Consider the following 21,791-nt stretch of genomic DNA (forward strand, 5'->3'; position numbering starts at 1 on the left):
TTACAATTAAAGAATAAACATTTATTTTATGGTGATTTTTCTTTTTAATGACGTTTGCAAACATGTGAGTGTTCTAACTTTAATACCGAGCTTAATCCCTGATGTCCTACTGATATGGTTTGCCTTCTAAGGTCAAATGTAAATAGCTTCACTTTAAGAGTAAAAAATAAATATTAAATACATTTAGACATGGTGTATCTGGGTTTAACTTACAGAGGAATGTTTAATGAAGCTTTTAAGTTAAGATCTGCATTTATCATGTTTCTGTATACAGAACGGTATGTTTTATTTATTTCAAAATGAAAAAATGCCCAATTTCTTGATTCAAAAGATCGTAATATATTAGTCTTTAGGTATTAACCATCTTTTTCTTCCAACACATTAATGGTTGAAGGACTGCAGAATTCTCCTCATTTTCCTGAGCTGTGAGAGATATATTTCCCAGTATTTCCACTAGCTATTAAGAAAGAAAAATGCTAAATCTAAAATAAACTATGGCAAAATCTCCCCTGCCATTTTTTTTGGCCATTCCTTGAAATATGAGCTATTTCCTATTGCATTTAAAGGAATCATTAGCATTTTTATAAATCTTCTATTATCATCAAATAAGAAATTCCATTAATTCATGCATTAACTCAATAACTATTTTTAATGAGTTTATCTCCAGCAAACGACTTTGGTGGGGGTTATGAAAATAAAGGAAAGATAATTTTTCATCCTTAGAACTGGCAGAGAAGGTAAAGCATCAGTATAAAGCAAGGTTTTCCAGGACAGTATATATATATATTTATTGAATAGGGCTTTCGATTATTCAAAATTCTGGCCTCCTGGACAATATTATTTTTTTTAAAGATTTTTATTTATTTATTTTAGAGAGAGCTTAGTGTGTGCATGAGCAGGAGAGGGGCAGAAGGGGATGGAGGAGGGAGAGAGAGAATCTCAAGCAGACTCTGTGGAGCATGGAGCCTGACACAGAGCTCGATCTCACAACCCTGAGATCAAGACCTGAGGGGAAACCAAGAGTTGGTCACTTAACCAACTGAGCCACCCAGGCACCCCATTAATCATTTATGGCATTTCAAGGTAAAGTACCTATGCCACAAAATTTAGTGAGGATGGTGGAATGCCCAGTTTGGTTCCCACACTGATGATATTGGTGAGGTTCAATGTTTCATGGATGAAAAAATTGAAAGATTTCTCAGAAGTCAGTAAAGAGGGAAATTAAGATGGAAGAAAAAAAGCAAATGTGAAATCCACTGTGGGATCTTATATCAAGATTCAAAGAAGTAAAACTATTGTTTTTAATTTTGAATTCAAGTTTTATAATATAGAGATTGAGAGAATATGTGGATCTATTAGACAATGCAGTAGAGATAACAATCGTTTTTCTTAGTATATTTTCCTCAAGAAAATAAATGCAAAACTCACTGATAAGTAGTATCACCAAGTATGAATGAGTACTCCGGTTCCAGGTGTCTTTCCTCCTTCCCGTCCTCCTTTTCTTCTTTCTTTCCTTCCTCCCTCTCCCCTCCCTCCCTTCCTTTCTTCCTTCCTCTCCTTCTCCCCACCCCAACCCCTAGCCTTTCATTGGTTTTGTTGTTGTTATTAAGCCAGTTTCAATCAAAACTTTCTGGAGTTTCTAGACCACGTGCTGTGACTATTTGTTTTATTTCCTAAATTTCTCTCTACTTAAAACATGATTAAGGCACAGATTTGTTTTACATGATTTTGAATTATTTGTGTTTGGAAAACATTCTGATACCCCTTGAGCAAGGTGCTAAAGAATAAAATTTGCCCTTCCCTTTCCTTGAACACACTTTCAAAATGTTTGGGTTTTTTTGTTTTTGTTTTTGTTTTTTTTCCCCAAAAGGATTCAGACAAACAAAAGAAACCAAAGCTTTTGCTGATTTTGTAACATCTTTTGGGTAAATAAGTAGCATGGCTTCTGGATTCTTCTGTTCTCTATTAAAAATACAAAAATATAAAAAATTAAAAGCATAAGTTTTCCTTAGGAAATGTTGGTTTCTTCCATTCTGTTCTCTACTCTCAAAACAGAGATTACAATTAAAAGCATAAGTTTTCCTTGGGAAATATGTTGGCTTTCTCAGAAATCTGAAGGAAGCCAGCTGAGATAATGGCTTTTCAGTTTCCTTTTCACACAATTATAGTTTACAACAAATTTTTTTCAAGAAGACAACTTGGCTTCAATTTGGCTGAATGGTCAAAGAAACTTTATGAACAAAACAAAACAAAAAAAACAAAAACTTTTTCTCAGACCACATTTATAATATAACATACTGGCTAGTAGTAGATGAGCTTTGAGTCACTCTGGCTTTGGTTCAAACTCAACCTCTATCAAGTTTTAGACTGTTACTGCATTTGTAAAATGGGTACCATCATACCTACCCCTGTGGATTATCGTGGAAATTAAATGAAATTAGACACATTAAAATGCTTAGTCCAGCTTAGGGAGCATTTAGTAATTGGTGCCTATTGTTATTACCAAGGTGGGAAAAGACCTGATGCTGTCTATCCAAGCCTTACCAGACACACGGTCCCCTTCAAAATCACAGACCAGTGATGGACCCCCTCCCTTCTTGAATAACTCCAGCTGAACCCCAAACCCAGCCAAAAAGCTCTAACTGTTCTTCTCTGTGTGAAACTCTTTCTCCTGTACTTCACCTCCTTGATCACGGCCATTCAGCACTGTGACGTGTCTCCTAAGTGGCCTCATCTCTGATAAAACACCACCAGGTCCTCCCAACCTTTCTCATCATCCTGGCTACTTGCTGTTGGATCCTCTTTAGTTGTGTATACTGAATCTAAGAAAGGTTATGTCAGGTAGATATGTTGGGTTTTTTCCCTAATCTCCCTAAACCATGAGAAATTGAAGAATAGAATGTGGCAGGGTGGAGCAGAATTCTAGGCCAGGGTTCTTTCTATTAGACAATGATACTGTAAGCCCTTTTTCTTCTCAGGGTTGGCCAGGGTAAGGGTCTTTATAAAAAACAGAATTCTTCAGACTTTTTCTGTTCTTAAAGAAGATTTCACCATCCATTTTAAATTTTAATTCAGTTATGACAATGTTTTCTACATTGTGGAAACATTATTTTAGGTTGGCATGGGACCAATTACTTTTATTTTTATAAATACTGTCATAACACGTTAGAAAATATACATAATCATGATTTTATTGCTATTGTTGCTTAGCATGAGGCAAGCTTAATGTGTGAATATATTTTAAATCAATCTAAAGGGAAAGATTAAATAACCATAGTAGAGGTAGTACCTCAAAATCACCGAACGATATACAATTGAATGAAGTTTGGAAACACTGGCTTTGGGTGTGGTCATAGCAAGTAAGTGTAAGTATTGTAGAGTTCATTTAATTGCAATATGGATTTACGAATTTATAAATAAACCACTTATGTTGCATTAATTTAAAAATTCTGTTTCTTTACCCACATCTAAAAGCAATGTAAGTGTAAACTGAATAATGGAAAAATCATGTCTAATTACATTAAAGTGTTTATGTTCATAGTAATTTTGAATATTTGCTTTCTCCGAAGATGGAGGAGGAAGAAATGCCCTTACTTTTCTAAGACCCCGATTCTAAAAACCAGTTTTCAAAGCTCCAGTAGGTTTATTAATTATTAAAAATGTCTATGTTGCCAAAATGTGAAATCTGTTTAAAGAAATTAAATTATTAGATTTCAAACATCATAACATTCTGGAAAACTAAATAACAGAGAAAGAAGAGGTTTAGGAAAGTGATGGAAGCATCTTTGGTTTTAAGTGACATCGTGAGTAGTGAAGGTGCTCAAGTTTGCAAACATCCCACAGAATTCACACAGCAGTGGAAGTGAAGGTTTCTATTTTGCAGTATTGTGTGAATCAAATAATTTTCGTGAATGCATAGGTGCTTGACTGCATTTTGTAAAGAGGCTATTATTCAACTGTAGAACCTCCCCTGACATTTATATTATGAATCCTGTTTATTCTGTGGACAGACATTGGTGTGGCCACTTTCCTTATTGCATTACATACTTAGTTTATGCAGCTAAAGAGACTTGGTCTGTAGAAGGCAGGTGAACATGAGAGTAGAGAGAGAAGTCAGCAAAGGAGGAAGCTCAAAGGAGCCTAGAAACTTGAGGAAAAAACTGGAGAAAGTAAATTAAAATGGTATTGGATTCATCTTCAGTTTTTGTTTCTCACTCTACAAATGTGACTTAGCATTTTTCTCTTACTTTTAGTAACAATGAGCCTAATTTGAAGGAATGAGCACAGTGAACCCCCGGAGTATATGTCACTGGGATTAGAATCCTAGAAGTAGCAGAAAATTAGAATATGTTTGGCAAATGCTTCTTCATTATTATTCAGAACAAGCATTTGACAGCAAATAATAGAAAACCCAGCACACAGTAGCACACAGGCTGATTTACGTCATGCAATAAAATGTCCGGGACTGGAATTGTGGCTCAAGACTCCAATGGGTATCCAGATACTTTTCATTTTCCTAAACATTCTCAAAGCTGTAACTTCATGACCTCAAGCTGCTGCTCTAGGCATCCAGTCTGTTCCAAGCAAAGAGAATATTGGGAAGAGAAAGGGAAAGAATCTGGCAGAGAAGCCAAGCTATCTCAGAGCCCCCCACCTACTGTCTTTCGGACAGCTGTGCCATAAGACTACCCCTCGATGCAAAGGAGTTGGAGAAAGTAAATATTTTTTTGAGGACTTATTTATTTTGAGAGAGAGAGAGAGAGAGAGCACATGGAGGAGCAGCGGGAAAACAAGAGAGAATCTCAAGCAGATTCCCTACTGAGCATGGAGGCTGACGTGGGGCTCAATCCCACAACCCTGAAATCATGACCTGAGCCAAGAATTCAAGAGTCGGACGCTTAACCGACTTTGCCGCCCAGGTGCCCCAAAAGTAAATATTTTAAACCAGGAACACTGCCACCTTCCAAGTCAGTGAAGGTTCTCTTTGTAAGTTACAAAGTGACCATGGATATCAGCTGAGCAACGAGAAGTATCTGCTTCCCAAATAACAGAATTCAGGGAAGTTCTTCCCTGAGGTTCCTAAAGGAAGCACAGACTATTCAATATGTGTCAAAGAGTCGAAAACATTAATACTCACTAGATGTGTTTGCTACTTAAAATTCATAAATTAGGTGTTAATGTTTATGATAGGCCTGCAGCTAGATAGAACAATTCAGATATCAATTATTCTGCAGTATTTTTATTAGGATAATTTGGTGTCCTTTATAAGAGTATACTCTAGAAACAAGAGAACATTATTCTAGTTTATTATTCAATAAATATGTATGAATGAGTCCTGAGGATACAGGTATTATAAGATAGTTAAGATCCTTAAATTCATGGATATATATTCTAGCATTTGAAGACTGTCAATATCCATATGAATTAATACATAAATTATTAATAATAATAGAAATCATGTCAGATAATGATAAATTCGTGGAAGGAAATAGAATGAGGTGATGTGGCAGGGCGCCTGGGTGGCAGGTCAGTTAGACATCTGACTCTTGATTTCAGCTCAGGTCATGATGTCAGAGTCATGAGTTGAGCCCCACATCTAGCTCCGTGCTCAGAGTGGAATCTGCTTGAGATTCTGTCTCTCACTCTGCCTCTGCTCTTCCCCCCTATGCTTGCACACTCTCTACCTCAAAATAAATAAAATCTTAAAAAAAAAAAAAAGAACGAGGTGATGTGGCACAGGGTGGCATCTCCTCTTTGATCGTAGCTGTCATAGCTGTGTGACATTGGGGAAGCCCTTTAAACACACTGGGACCCGGTTTTCTGAGCAGTGAAATGTAGAGAATGATCTGAGGGGGTGGATCAGTCGTTCCTATGAGGTTCCTTCCAACGCTAAGATCTGTTTCTCCCCTCTGATTCTCTTTCAGGAAGTGCAGACAAGCAGCAAAGGAGAAAAGAAGAGACAGGAATAGACAGAACGCAGCAGCATTAAGAGAGCATGGAATCAGAAGAGAAAAAGGGTATCTTTGTATGCTTATATGACAGTCAACAGAACAAAACTGTTCTACTTAGAAATATACAGACGTATGTACGTGTGTATTTAACAGCATTAGCATTGTAACCAATTATATTTTCTTTTAAAACTTTTCCTTAGAAGATGATCTAAAAAAATGGTGATTTTTTTTTTTTAAGTTTGTTGTTGTGGTAGTTTTTTTTCTTAAGATTTAAAAGTCCTTCCAAGAAAAATTTCCTCCTACAGATCACTAATTGGATAATTTACTCTATCATAGCGTAAAGGCTTTGTTGCTTTTAAGTTGCATACCAGATTTTTCCCTTTACAGAGATTTATGTGACATGGTATGAAATTCTTTGGAACATTTCCACGGTGTTCTGGAATAGTTTGTTATTTTCTTTTTCTCCGCCAGGTGCAAAATGGGTTGACAACAACCAGAAGCTGACTTGTCAGTGCTGTGCTCCTGTGGGAGCTTGGAAAAATACCAACATGAAACCACCACCGCCACCGCCACCTCCACCTGCATCATTGTGTCTTATTCTCTTCCTCTTGGATTGCCTTCTGAAGCGCTTTAGATATTTGATACATAAATATTGACATGTTTTTCAGATACCGTTCCTTCATTTTATGTATTTTTTTCTAATTATTTATGCTACACTATTTGCCAAGTTCTTTTTGGTTTTAATTTATTTTTCTCTACTACTAAAAGCGAGATCTTGAATTTGGGTAACTTTTAAGTGATTCATTTTTAGTTTTTTAAATTCTGGAATCTGAGCCTCCTTTTACAATTGAGAGGCTTCCAAATATATTTCCCTTTTTCTTTTCAAATCCCATCATATTTATTTATTCTTCTCTTTCTTTTTCAAATCCATAGGTCTTTAGTTTAGTTTCACAAATACATATTAATAATATACTGCACACCAACTATTTATGTAAGCATCAGTTATAAAAATGAAAAGGCTATTATTGTTGCTGCCCTCTTGCCAGTTAATATTGGTTCAGTTCTTTACAGTTAATAAAGTGGCCTCACCTATGTTTCTCAGTTAATAATCACATTAAATCTGTATGACAGGTAGGATTCATTTTATAGATCAGGAAACTAGAGTCCAAAGAAAATAAATGGCCCTAAATGAACTAATAATTCAACAAACGCTTCTATTAGCTGATGCTCTTTTTGAGAGTTTGTGGTGGTTTTTAGGGTGGAAAAGCCCATCTTCCTCAGAAACCAGAGGCTTTTGCATTTTCTTAGAATGTCTTGTAGATTGCATTGGAACTAAATTTTCTACATTTCAGACCTAAAGCATAGGGGGATAATTTTGTTAAGGATGTTGGAATAGAAGAAGCCCCTGAGTTCTACTTTAATTCTTTGATATTGACCTCAAACTAAAACCAATAGAAGAAACAAATTTGAAACTCCTTTTAAACTGTGGGACTCATTTAACCTTTAACCAATAGAAGAAACAAATTTGAAACTCCTTTTAAACTATGGGACTCATTTAAAAATATTTTTTATGTTTAAATCTGTGCTTTAAAAAAATAATTTTCAATATCTAAAAAGTAGGAGAGAATTGCTGAAGTTCTGACAATGTTGGGTATAATCTTTTCTTAAAGAAAAAAGCACCAATCTTTTTAAGTTTCTTTTCCTTGATTTCTTATAAATTGAAAAATCATTTTACAAATTGCTGTTTTTTTTGTTATGTCCTTTCCCTTTCTCTGCACCCTTGTCCCCAGGATTTGAAGAATGCTAATTTTTACTTACCACTTCCAGATTTGTATTTGCCCCAAAAGGAAAAATAATATAAACAAGCATAATTACCATAACTTAAGTGCATAATTGTGGAATAAACTATAGATATTATGGCATTAAAAACCAATATGTTATGTAATGAGGAACCAAAGAGAACGTTCTAACTGCTGTTCTCCTCAAGCTAACTAAGGAATCAATTTATTGATATTTCAAAATAACTTTTTTTCCTCAAGAGTAGTGATGGTGTTCAGGACCCACTGCTGCAAAAAATGGCACCTCGGCACATTGAACACTGTCAGCTGAAGGAATCTGAGAAAATGGCAGAAGCAGGAAGGTCACCTTCCCTCTGCCCTTCTCCCTGAAACAGGCCATAAAACCCTCCTTTGAGGAGTGCCTTACACCCAGAAGAAAGGAGCACCCTTGTCTTTGAAGACAAAGGGACTCAAAGAAGAATCCAAACCAACAAGCACTGCTAAGTTCCCCCCAGTTTACTACGCTTACTTCATACCCCTTAACTTACCTAGTCTTCCATGACCCCATTCTTCCTCAGTCCTAGCACGAAAATACTCAGATCGCTCCCATGTCACGTAAAACTTATATTAAATAAATCTGTATGCTTTTTTCCTATTAATCTGTCTTTGTCAGTTAAACTTTCAGACCCAGCCAGAAACCTTTTTCCTTCCCTACAGTAGCAAAGGTATAAATAACATGGCTTAAATGAATCAAAACAATAAAAACTAAAAAAGCTCAGAGATGGTTTACCAGCTCTTTAATGATTGCAGGAGAATATCTTCTCTTTCTTCTTTATTTTTTTAAAGAGACTGGCATTTGTCAAGGCCCTGCAGTAGATGGGCGGGTTACCTGACATTTCCCTGCGGCATAAATTCTATGGATGTTTCTCTCATCATACTAATTACATTACCAGATGTTCTCATCTTTCTTCTTTTGCCTTAATGGGGCATAGATTTCCTATTTTGAAATTTGTCACTTATTCGTTCTATTTGTCAAGTGTTTTAAATACTATATGGGTCCTTTATGTGCTTTTGAAAACACTTAGTAGTCTAAAAATTAAACTTGACATGAAGGCCAGTGATGACTAAGATAGGAATTATACTATTAATTATACTTCTATTAACCATACTGTACTAGTGCAATTACCCTGGACTTTCATAGGATACAAGACTTAAGCTACCTATTTTCATTGTCAGTATAAATAGTTTTCCTAGGAAGTAGTTTACTGGAACAAGTTATTTCGTTGGAACTGATAGCTAAATGAGATTTTTAAAATAATAATTCTTAGAGTATGGGCAGAGAAGTATTAAAAATTAGACACTGTCATCATAAACTACCAAAAGCTGTATTGATATAAAATAATCCAATGCAATATTTTGGGGAAAATATCCAAAAATTGATAAATTTTTATTTAAAGCATAACTAAATTTGTATGTTTTCCTATTAATGTATTAATTTTTACTAATCTTTTTTCTTTCATTGTGTAATTTGGAGTTAAAATATTTTTCTGTTGAGGAATATATATATGAATGTGTGTGCAGAATTTATACATATGTACGCAACATATGTGTATACAAAAATACATGCGTACCAATGCATATATATTATGTAACTGCGCTGAAATAAGAAGGGAAGCTTTTTTTAAAGAGAAAAAAATTAACCCATTTGCTATTAAAGTAAGCACGGAGACTTAAAACCCTAAGAAATAAGTACTTCCCTCCGTTATCACTGCCATATTATCTTCTGTTAAGGAAAGGCTAGGTGAGAGAGGAGGAAGACGTGCAGAAGAAAGTAGCCGAAAGCAAGAAAGTGACCTCCCACAGAGGGCGAGGAAGAGCAGGCCGTAGCCAGGCGGGAGGTGGAAAGAGAAAGGCGGCCCGAGAGAGGGCGAGCCTGAGCGAGAGGCGAGGCCAGCTCCCGCTGCCTCCCCGGCCCCGGCCACACAGCACGCTTCAGGAGGTTCCTGCCCAGGCCGCCAAGGCATCTCCATCTGAATGCGGCTTTTGCGCGCCGGCTCTTACTAGCACGCCTTTTCTCCGTGGTGGGTTTAAAGACGCTGGTTTCAGTGTTGATCCACTTGGCTTCTAGGTCGCATCTGATTTACCACATTTAGTGGACACGGCTGTTTAAGGGCAATTTCCTCATTACGAAAGGTCCTCTCCTTTTTTTGTTTCCTCCAAAGAAAGACCTTTTTGTTTTGCTAATGAAGGTTCTCTGAAACCTGTAGAGTTTGCTGGGGTGTGTGCCTGGAGTTTTCCCTTTGAGAAACAACTATTGTTGCTTCTAAGTGCACCTGGATGTCTAATAAGGTATTTTATTTAGCAAGCCATCCTGGAAGTCTAAAGGTTATTGTTATTTTGTCTTTATGCTGATATTTTTCTCCTTAGTATTTCCATTAAACAATTTCCCCTAGAACTGAACGTCTACATGCCATATATCGACATCTATATCAATAGAGGTATCTGTCTACAAATACATACGTAACATATCAGTCTCGATCTCGGTGTACTCTATCTCCATCTCTATCTCTCTAGCATGTATGTAACTCTGCCTTTCCTCTCCTCCAGCAAGGACAGAGATCCTGCGGCTTGACAATGATGCCCTCTCTGCTATAGAAGGGCCAGCCTCCTCCTTACATGGAGAAATCTCCCCATCCTGTGGACTTTTAGGATATTGCTACTGAAGAGAAAGCCGTGCTATGTTCTTGCAGCTATAATCACGAATTAATTTTATAAGAAGAGGATGATTCTTTTAAAGGAGAATCTTGGTAGATTCTTATTTTTACAGCTCATACTATTTCAGCTTAGAAAAAACTGTGTCAGTCTTTATTCTCAGCATCTTACACGGGCCATTTCATCATTCTGGTAATTCTGTAAAATAGGAACTTTTACATCTCCATTTCATAGGGTAGAAAATTGAGTCTTGTCCAAGGTCACAGAGACCATGACAAAGTCTGAAATTGAATCGAGGGTCAAATTCAGTCCTTGGATATTTCTTGCCTCAGGTCTTGAACATAAAATTCAACAGGAAATAATGGTATTTGGATTAATATAAAATAATAACATTAATTTATGTTAATTGAGAACCAACCGTTTGTCAGGCACTGTCCAGATTCTTTAAATATTCTTCACTAATATTTGCCATTCTATGAAAGTCCTCATGGTGAGAGGTAAGGAAACATTAAGGCCAACAGCTACCAACCACCAAAAAACACACGTGAATTGAGTTCATTCCTGCTCCAAGCCCTGAATGGTTCCCACTACTAATCATCAAGGCTATAAGAAATCATCCAGGAAATGTGAGCTTTTCTCCTTAGCAAATTTGGTATGATTCGCTACAATTAACACACCTGTGCGCCAGCAGACCCATCTCCCCAAGGGTCCACAAGAAACAGATGGGGAGATCTTAATGTTTCTCTCATAGAATTTAGGTTTGCTTTTAGCAGCTATTAAGTATTAATTAAGAATTAATGCACTCCCCCATGTGTCTGCTCTGAGAAAAAAACACAAATGGCTTTTTGGAATTACTTAGATCTAAAATGCTTGAAAAGTCAGTCTCATTTTGATTGAATTAACTAGAGATGTTATCTGAAAAGAATTAACGCAATCATATATCAAACACTTAAGACAAACAAATATAAACTTGTCCTGCCTGCCTTCATTCCTTAATTCGTATTTATTTATTCCGTAAATATTTCCTGAACACCTACCATGCCTAAGGCTTAGTGCTTCCTTACCTTATAATCTGGCAGCAAGTGAACGCCCTGGCCAGCTAGGGTACTCGAGCACGGAGGGGGAAGTCTCTCGTTCTTCTACAGGAGGGGCTGAGGCTCCTGACCAGAGAAATGAGAAGAGGCTTTCTGGGAGCGCTGGCAAAAGTGCAGATCCCCTGGACGCCGGGGTGGGGGGGTGGTCGTGAGACAGGTAAAGATGGCAAGGCCCCTTGCAGAGGAGGCATCGCCGCGAGGGCAGAGGAAACGCAGGAACGGAATGGGGACGTGAATGCGAGCCGCGGCCCAAAGACAGTCTGGGCTTGAGCGCGGGGCTTTGAGTGTACGGTAGGGAGTGTAGGTTCACCTGCAGGCCGGTGGTTCTCAGAGGGCGAGCTCCAGGCCAGCAGCAGGGGCACCGCCCCGCCCTCCCCGGCCCCACCTCACACCTACCGACCGCGCACTCCTGCGGCTGGGCCACAGCAATCTGGTTCGACAGCCCCTACAGGTGAGGCGCATGCCCCGAGGGCTGGAGCCGGGGCTGGGCCAGCCCTCCGGGACCGGGACAGACGTGCGTGCTGTGCCCGGGCCACTCCCCAGTCCCCAGCGGGGCCGGCAGGCGCTGTGGGAGCCGCGGCCCCGGGAGTGACCGCTGCTGCCGCCAGCAGCCTCATGTCCTGCCCCAGGGTCCCGAGCTCCTTGCATCTGCAAAAACAGCGCTGTGGAAAGCCCGCAGAGGCCTGCTTTGGTGGGACGCCCCCGCCCCTCACGCTGAGAATGACTTTTCCACTTTTAAAGGGTTACAAAAGAAGAAACGGAAGAGGAGGAAGAAGAAAAAAATGATGAGGAAGGAAGAGGAGGAGGAGGAGAGGGGGCACCAGGAGGAGAAACACCCGTGACGGGGCCTGCAGGCTGAAGTGTTGCTGCCCGATCCTCTACGGAAAAAGTTTGCTGACCCCTGGTGTAGACGAGGAGAAACTGTTTCTGTGGAGAAGCTGCAGAAAGTCTCAAGAATGCACTGATGGAATTTAATTTAGGAACGGTGTACGGAAAAGAAAAAGTGAAAGTAGAGCTTGAAGCAGAGAAGCCAAAGATAGAGCACAAGGAAGACAAGATCGCAACAAGGCAATGCTCTTTGAAGAGAAAGAAGTGGGTCTAGCTCTTCTGGATGTGAGAGGATTTAATACACAGTTGACCCAAACACCAGGCTGAAGAAAGGCTCTCAACAACTGAAGAACTCAAAGGGTCTGCCCCGCTCGGCAGTCTCTCCGGGTTTGGTCTGGAGTCGTTTTGACAGCAGTGCCCTGTTGAAAGCATGGACTCTGGAGCTTCTTGTCTAGGGTGGAGAAACGCCCTCATGTTTGAGTGCTTAGTAGGTGTTGAGATCTAGCTCCCTGATATTTAGTGATAGGCACCAGAATCACCCAGTTATCTTCTTAAATGCCGATTCCAGTTTAGAAGGTCTGGATGGGGCCTGAGAGTGTTCACTTCCAAGCCATTCTCAGGCGGGCGGCCACACTCGAAGTAGCAAAGGTCTAGACTGAACCCCCCGGTAGCGTATTTGAAAAAACACAACTTTAAGGTCACATATTAAGCATGGAAAATAATTCTTACGTCCACAGAAATCAAAGGCAACTTCTCTGCTATAAAATGTGATTCAATGGTTCCCCAAAGTGCACCGGCCCTGCAGGTGGTCACTGGCCATTCTGCCCACTCGAGTGGCAGTTTTCAAAGACAAGTGTCTGCATATGGCATGAAGGGGAGAAAAGGAAGGTAATGGATATGGTGGGTAGAGAAGACATGACAGACTTCCACAGAGACCGGAGGCAGCCTAGCGTCATGGTTTGGGGACTCACATTCTCTTAGACGTCAAATCCCGGCTCCTCCACTGATCAGCCGTGTGGCCTTACACATTATTTCACCCTCTGCCACGACTCCTCATCCATAGATGGGAATAACAATTCCTCAGAGAGTACTCATAGGGAGTAAAAGAGACAAGGTCAGAAAATACAGTTAAGGCCATAGTGAGACTATAATAAACTATAAGAAACACTAAATAATGGTATCTTTAATCATCAGAGATAAAACATGTATCAGCTTGAGATGCAAAGGAAGCTCTCTAAACATCACAAATCTTAAGTAACCTAGATATTTATTGTTATTAAAGGACAAATGGCCCCAAATAGAGCTTTAAATATACATGGTGGTCCATAAAGATTTGTGTCTTAAATATTTGGGATTCCATCCAAAGAAATGACATGTAGGTAATGTGGGACATTAGTAGGTGTTTGTTTTTTGACTCTAAAATATATGTTGTCTGTGTTGTTTAAGGCTTGTGCTAGAGGGTGGGTAGGCTTTGTAATATTTAGAAAAGCAAAGAGAGGAAAGCTTAATATAGCTTCCAAAGGAAGTATGTGTTTTATATCTAAATTGTATTTCAGAATTAAAATATGGCCTTTGAAAGTTTTTTTGCTATTACGTGGAAAGTTATCACGGAACGACACTTGAAGTACAAAGTTCAGTCAAATGTCATGTATCTGATGAGTAGGTACGTGTTTATATTTTAATGGAGTGCATTGGCGCCGTGGAGCCAGAGTCTGAGAAGTCCCACATATCATGCCAGTTACTCTTAATTTAGTTAGTTGAAACTCCCTAGGTCTTCACCTTGATTGGATGCTCTTTGCTCCTCTATTATTCTCAGCTGTTACCTTATTCAGCTTGTTTTTCTTCACCAAGCTTGCCCTTCCACAGTGTTTCTGCTCCACCCTACGCAGATGCAGTAGAAAGGAAGGGGGTCTTTGGTGCCAGAGAGTTCTAGAAGCAAATCCAGTCTGGAGTCCACCACCTGAGACCCGGCCTTAACGCTCTTTCTCTGAGACTTGGTTTCCTTGCTCATGTCGATACCCACTTTGCTGGCTTATTGAGGATTAGAGATAATATGTGTTAAGTGTTTTCACAGAGGCTGTATAGAGAAAACAGGCAACGAGTATGAGCTTCATTATTATTTGCAAAGGAAGTGTCAACTCATGTGCATCTGCTCTAAGAAGTTTTCTTAGAAGCTTGGGACATGGAAGCAGTTTTTACCTCCCTTAATACCCAGAGGTGCATTTTACTTGCACCTGGTTACTTTTATATGCGGCATTTTGGTTATTTATGTGTATGAATTATCTCCACTATAAGAGATGAAATTTATAGAGATAAGATTCAGGTTTCCACATTCCTCTCTGCAACATGCTTTTAGCCAGGAGTTTGCAAATAATGGGCGCAATAATAAATGTTTAATGAATATTTCTTTAATAGAGCAAAAACCATTTTCTGACAGAACTCCTATCGAAACTGATATCTATCTGATTTTCCCTGATTTCCCCAACTTTTCAATGCCCCATCAAACTGAATTATATCAGACACCAAATGTTTCACAATATTTTCCCTCAAGTATGATTTATTTAACAATCATATGTAATAGGAAATACAGAGAATTACAGCAGAGTAAAAACACAAGAATTGTAGCTTGTCATGTTAAAAATTAAATAAAAGAGCTACTGGTTAAATAAAACGGCATATGAGATTGTTAGATATATGTTGTGTAGCTGAGGATAAAAACGCAAAGCAGGACATGGGAGATGCAGCAGCCCGGCTCCCCCACCCTCGCTTCAGGGCGGGCTCAGGCAACGCTGGTGTTTGCAGAAGGGACGGGCACTGGGGACCTCCGCGCTGACTCCCGCCAGTGGGCACTAATTAATAGCTGTCTTAGAGAGAAGGAAAGAATAAGGGAGATGAAAGGAGAGTGGAAAGGTGAGGGGAAGGAGGGAATGGAGAGAGGAAGGGAGCTGAGGAAGAAGAAAAGCTCATCAACAGCGTGACAATTCTTCTGAAGAAGTGGAGCGTGTTTTCTCCACTCCCTCCGGAAATTCAGTCACGGTGCTTTATAAGTTAAATAACCTGGAAAATTAGGTGAAAGGCCATATACAGAAACTGATGAATTCATTATATTTCTCTATTTTTTTTTTTTTTAGTAGCAAAGTCTATAGTCCTAAAGTATCAATAGGAACAAAGCGGGTAAGTTTCCTATGACCCTTGAGAAACAATGTTTCAATTTACTTCTCCCTGGAGAGATTCTCTAGCTTTACCAACAGACAACTGGCTCAAATAAGAACAAAAGTAATTACACTTCCCAGATAGTCAGATACTATTTAAAATGCAGAATATTTTCTAGCTGGTAAATAGCTACTTTTAAAAAGACATTGAAAGCAGTAGTTATGATTTCTTCATAAATAGAAATAAAAAGTCCATTGTTAAAAGACAAAAAGTCACCATGATGTACATATCTATAAATCTCCCCCCACCACATCATCATAGATCGATTTGTACTGCTTACATTTAAAATATCAATTGTATTATAATGTCTATAATACAAATCAATTATTCAGCTGAATTCTACACAAGATTCAGGTGAACCAAAAACTACGGACCTTATTCACAGAACATTTAAAAGCATTTTATACACAGTCTATGCACAAATATATCTTAAATTAGAACAATGCATACCTAATATGCATATAGAATATGGCTTACACATTAAAGGAGATCTAAGTTGTGGGTTGTAAAATCCCACCACTCAGACTTAAAAGCTTCTGATTATATCAATTTCTAAAATATTGCTTAGCATTGTGGAACCCAAGAAAAAAGCAGGTGCAACAGAAAACCGATAGGATGGATGGACCCTCCTTCACTTTATTCTTTAATTGATGGCTACTTTTGATTTTTTCCATCCAGTTTCTACCTTTCACAAAGATAGATTCGTCTCAGAATCATTGAAGTGTTTGCACAGTGAAAAGTTACAACCCCTAATTGTGCTTGACCTTTCTTGTCAGCTAATAACAAACAAAAGTTGTTCTTCAGTTTGGAGCAAAGGACAGGCTCTGCACATGCTCGGGTATAACATGACAAGCAAGCTGGGTCTCCAAGAGTTGCAGTCTGTTTCTGTGTAGTAAAATCATAAAGTCACGCCAAATAAGATTATCTGTACAGAAAAGTGTGGGTTTCCATTTTCATAGATATTTTTCAATACACACACACACTTCTTGTCACTTATCCCTGGGCCTGTAATATATTTTGTTCTGTCCTAATGGGATCAACACCCCAGAAGGCAAATTCCATTCTCAGTTCTAACGTCTGTCTCCAGCCATGGCTGAAGGTTCTTGTTATCCTGGAGCGTAAGTAACGTGTGACTTGCATTGCGATGACGCCCCTGTGGGGTGACGTGCTTTGAAACCACAGGGATGGATGCAAGTTGGTCCACTGGTTTCAGGGACGGGTTTCGTGGTGGTTTCCCAGCTTGAGAGTTACAATGAAGTGGTCATCAGGTCACAGAGCCAGGCTAAGGCTCTGCTGTTGTCTCAGGACTTCAACCACAGCTTCTGAACAGCCCCACCTCTCATGTTGCTACCGTGTATTTAAAATAAGGACAAGCTAAATAGCCCGTTCTTCAGAGCTGCAAAAAAATTGTTTTCCACATTTTTGCTTTGCTTTCCTTTTACTTAAAGCCTTGACATACTGGAAACTACAAAACTCTGCAGAAAACAATACAAGAAAGTAAATTTTTAAAATGCCTCATCTCTTGCACGTGTGTCGCAAGGTCACCTGTGCTATAACTAGGTTCAGAGTGATGAAAATTTTAAACTACCCAACTTTTGTCTTAAAAATTTCTCAGACTTTCTTGAAAAAGCTGCATCAAAACAATCAAAACATTTCCTCCGAGACTGTTTTTTGGAGGAAAGACAATGGCAGGAGCACCGGCCAAAAACTCTGATGGCAATTTTGAATGTATTTGGCCAGAGTTACTAGCTCAGAATTTATGTTCTTCTTATTATAAGTTCCTTCTAGGAGTCCATTAAAATGGCCTGATCCAGGTGTGTGTTGAAAAAGGAGAACATAATGTTGTAGAAAGTTGAGGATTTAGGATGTTTTAGTCCTGTTCTCATTATCCTGAAATAAAATCCAAATGAAAATGAAGATCAAGTTTTAGTCATATACATGCATCAACTGCAGTGTGATAATTTCAGATGGGACTTTATATACCTTGTCAGAAATAAGGGATTTATCAGTATATAATAGATATTGGTTTTCTACCTTCTTAGAATCCCTCTTCTTATTTCTTCTCTTTGTGTGTATATGCATGTGTGTGTATGTTTGTGTATTTTAATTCCAGTAAAAAATTTGGATTGTTTGAATCAGAGGCCACAAACCCAAGGAGCTATACAAGCCCAGAAGGCAGAATAAATGAGGTAAATGGGCCTGTGTGAGTGTAAAACCAATGGAGTCACAAGGACTGTAGTGAACTCAAGAGCAGAAGTCCTTTTGAAGATATTCAAAAAGATATTATAAATCAGTGTGTGAAAGTCAACCAAGCAAATGCACAGACTAAACCCAGCCCACAATCCATTGGGCTTTGACCTCTTCTTGGACGGTACACTCAACACTAAAGAGCACACATTGGTAGGCATGGGGAGCACTTCCCTCCCAGTGAGTACTCAGGTCTGATATCGGTTTGCTTTTGAAGCACCAGAATCTCCGGCATATCCTTCAAGGAAGACAATATAATAAATTATATTCCAGCATCTTTTTAAATAATAAAGCAGCATGGCATTGCACATTCAATTCCGATCTCATTCACTCTAATTGACAAAAACATTTCGAAAAGGTAAGCAAAACAAAATAGTTCTGTGAACAGAAATCTCTTGGAAATAATAGTGAAGTTATACAACAATGTGAAAAGTAGATTTCAAAGGTTGATTTCTTGCCCTAAGTATAGTGCTGCCCATGGACTGATGAGGTTTCATCACGGTGCATGTTGAATTAGACTTCAGTGTTTCCTGAGAAAATATCCCATACTGAGGCCCACACACTGAGAATGAAGCAGGCAATGGCTCTCGGAAAAATGGCCAGGCTGCCATAAAATCTATACTTTCCACGACGGAGGCCAGGGAAAGGATTAGCTAGAGGTCACAAAGGAGGTGCGGTTAATATCTGGGAGCCTTCTGTAGGCAAAATCTGACCTTCACATATATTTTGTTTGGTCTACACAGTGTTTCAAAAAACTTTGAGCCAACATTAAAAATGGAAAGATTTTACATAAAAAGAAAAAATCTCTTAGCCAACGGAAACACCTGGAAACACTGGTCCCTAATTTGTACATGGTGAAAATATGTTGGAGGCAAAGACTGGCTGGCTGCTGCCTTCAGGTCAGGTGCACTGCGTCCTCTCTGTTTCCATGGCTGACCACTGCTCTTGTCTCCTGGACACTGGGCCTGAGAATCCTGTTGGTTTTCTACGTCTCTTATTTAAGAGACCTGCCTGTTTCTTGAAGGCGTATATATTTCACCTACTAAAGGCCATGATTTCTGGAAGACTGTGCACTGAAGGCAGAGCTTTCTCAAATTGAGAAGAAAGCTAAAGGATTTGGTTAGTGCTGATGGAAAAAAAGTTGTCTAACAACCTGCTTGAGTTTGATCACCACTGTTTGAGTGGGTCTCAAATCCTTCCAGCTTCGGGGTGTTTTTAGTTGAAAAAAAGAAAAAAGAGACTTCATTAACTGCCAGTTGAATCCCATTGAAACTTTTTACTGATGAGATGCCAGAATTTTATAGATATATATATTTTTTGCCTTAGACATCTTCATAGATCGGACAGTCATTTTTACAAATGTACTGGTGAGCTGTGTTCCCTGCACATAATTTTTGGAAAATATTCAGAAGTATTCCAGTTCCATATTACAAATGCATAAGAAATGCTGATTGTAGACTTTTTTCTTTTGAAGCTACATAGTGTGCACTGGATTGACGACATGCAGTAGAAGAGATTCTTGCTTAATTTTGATTAACTCTGTGTTCTAATGGTATTTATTTGACTAAAAAACCAAAACAAAACCAACACAAAACAAAACAAAAAACCAAAACCATTTTGTACTTAAACATCTATAAATACTCCACTGAATTTAGTTTTCCCTAAAATATACTTTGAGGGTCCACTATATATCAACAGAACCTAAGCACTCTTTTGAAACAGCCATGAGCTCCAAAGGAAATAAATTTATAGTGTGGATGGAGGGTATGAAGAGAAATTGCTATAGCTAATATGGGACAATATATTAAAATTGTTAAACATAGACATACATGGGTTTTAATTGCCAAACAGCCACTCTGTTGGCTTGATTTCATATGTAAAATAGGAGCCACAATCACCAACTCTGAAATCGTTGAGAGGACTACGTGAGATTAATGTATGTAAGATGCCCACCACAGCGCCTGGCACTTGATAGTTGCTATTAATGAAACTACTATTATCAGTAAAAGACAGTCTTAAAACCAACTCAAGAATACTGAGAGATGTATCATCTTAAAAGCTAATCACAGTTTAACTCTTTTGTGTCTAAAGCAGTATGTGAGGAGCTACCAATAACACCTCAAAGACTTGGTATATGGTCCCCCTCCGCATTTTCTCTTGCCCCCACCATCATCCCAAAAGCAGGACTCATTATAACATGTGAGCTTTATGTCTTACTTTTTAAGGAGACACTAAGACCTCTCCACTATAAATACACATCCTTCCCTTCTAGCAGCTCGCTCTTCCCCCGTACGCCCAAGAGAAATGTTCTCAACTATAGTGTACAGAAATACCACAGACAGGATTATTAAAAATTCAGAATTCCAAGTCCTCATCCCCAGAGTTAATAATCTGGTAGATCGAAGATAGGCCCTAGAAGGTGAATTTATAAAAAGAGAACCACTGATGCAAACAAATGTCTATAGATTTTAGCAAACACTGATGTTTGTTTTGTAACATGTACTTGCTTTGTTATTACCACCCAGTATAAACACTCATATTTCCTACATGAAGGAGAAAGAGAGATCAGGATTAAACCTCTCCACACCCTACAGATTATTATTTTTAAAGGACTAAAATGTCTCACTAAGTATATTTTTTATTGATGAGCAAATTAAGCTCTTTGAAAAAGTAAATATTTAAGATTTTGCGTCAGAAAAGAGGAGAGATTTTTTCTTAAAAAGATTCCGGGAGGACATTGAAATGAGATAACTTTGTCTCTAATGATAGTCTACAAACCATTCATTTCAGAAATTAGGTTTCTTGTCTAAAAAATGGAATTACCTCTCATGTTTAAACTGACAGAAGCCTTTAAGGTACTTCAAACCTATGAATGTGTATCCGCATGTTTCTCTTCAGTGTTTACTAGCTCTTCTGAGTTCTTATGAAGATCCGGTTCACCTACAACACAAGCAAACAAGTAAACAAAAACAAAATAAGCCTGTGGGAGAAAACTTGATAAGGTCAGGAGTCTGAAACAATTCAGTCACATGTTTTACAATGGATTTTGTCACACATTTCTCCAAAGATACAAAATACTTTCTTTTCAGGCTGTGGATTTATAGAGTACAACAAGGCATCCTCTGCGGTAGTACAACGTTGTGAGGTTGCAATTTAATCTGGTCACACAGAAATGTAATAGATGAGACGCGTTTAAACATCTGTTACATCAAACATAAAAATTATGCGTGCTTTTCTTGAATTTTTTGGGGAAGGATGGGACAGAGGGTCAGGGAGAGAGAGAGAGAATCTTAAGCAGGCTCCAAGCCTAGCGCCAGCCCGAGGCAGGGCTCAATCTCATGACCCTGAGATCATGACCTGAGCAGAATCAAGAGTCAGATGCTTAACTGACTGAGCCACCCAGACGCCCCTTTCTTGAATTTTTAAAAACAAATTGTTTTAAACAAATGCTCTAATGATCAGTGTCTTTACCACACACCCCTTAGTTGCCATGAATTTAACAAATGACTATAAGAGAATAGTAATTTTTAAGATAAGACATAATCTGCCAAAACATACTAATGGAATTTATAATCCAAGAATCCCTCATCTTCTATATAAACCATGAAGAAAAACAAATAAACGTGGAAAACGTGCCAACATTTCTAGAAAGTTTGCAGAGAATCTATCAAGAATAAAGATATAAAGCAAAGTGTACAGATAAAAGAGTCTTATGTAAAAAAGAAAGTAAACAAAATTAGCAGAAATTAATTTTTGAGTCAAAAATACTTTGATATTTCAGGAAATACTCAAATATAATGACATGCTCTTTCTGTTTGAACTTTGATAAAAAATATACTAACAGTTAAGGAGCATCTGAGTGGCGCAGTCAGTTAAGTGCCTTACTCTTGATTTCTGCTCAGGTCACGATCTCAGGGTCATGATTTCAGGGTTGTGAGATTGAGCCCCAAGTGGGACTCGGCACTCAG

General features: G+C 38.5%; 1 protein-coding gene across 4 annotated transcripts in view; it reads right to left on the reverse strand.

Moving 5' to 3' along the window:
* PDE1A (phosphodiesterase 1A) overlaps positions 1-21,791 on the reverse strand; it is a 284,858-nt gene that overhangs the window by 22,942 nt on the left and 240,125 nt on the right. For 2 of the 4 annotated variants that reach the window (XM_026492392.4, XM_048214563.2), the window contains exons 14-16: positions 20,647-20,763; positions 11,932-17,466; positions 36-11,601 (exon numbers count right to left, since the gene is read on the reverse strand). In XM_026492392.4, coding sequence (XP_026348177.2) covers positions 20,690-20,763 — 74 coding nt within the window. In that variant the 3' untranslated portion in view covers positions 36-11,601; positions 11,932-17,466; positions 20,647-20,689. Of the gene's footprint in view, positions 1-35; positions 11,602-11,931; positions 20,764-21,791 lie in introns of those variants that run through there. The other 2 variants (XM_057303243.1, XM_057303240.1) reach the window with 2 other exon arrangements.

The sequence above is a fragment of the Ursus arctos genome, unplaced genomic scaffold, assembly GCF_023065955.2.
Source record: "Ursus arctos isolate Adak ecotype North America unplaced genomic scaffold, UrsArc2.0 scaffold_1, whole genome shotgun sequence".
NCBI lineage: Eukaryota > Metazoa > Chordata > Mammalia > Carnivora > Ursidae > Ursus > Ursus arctos.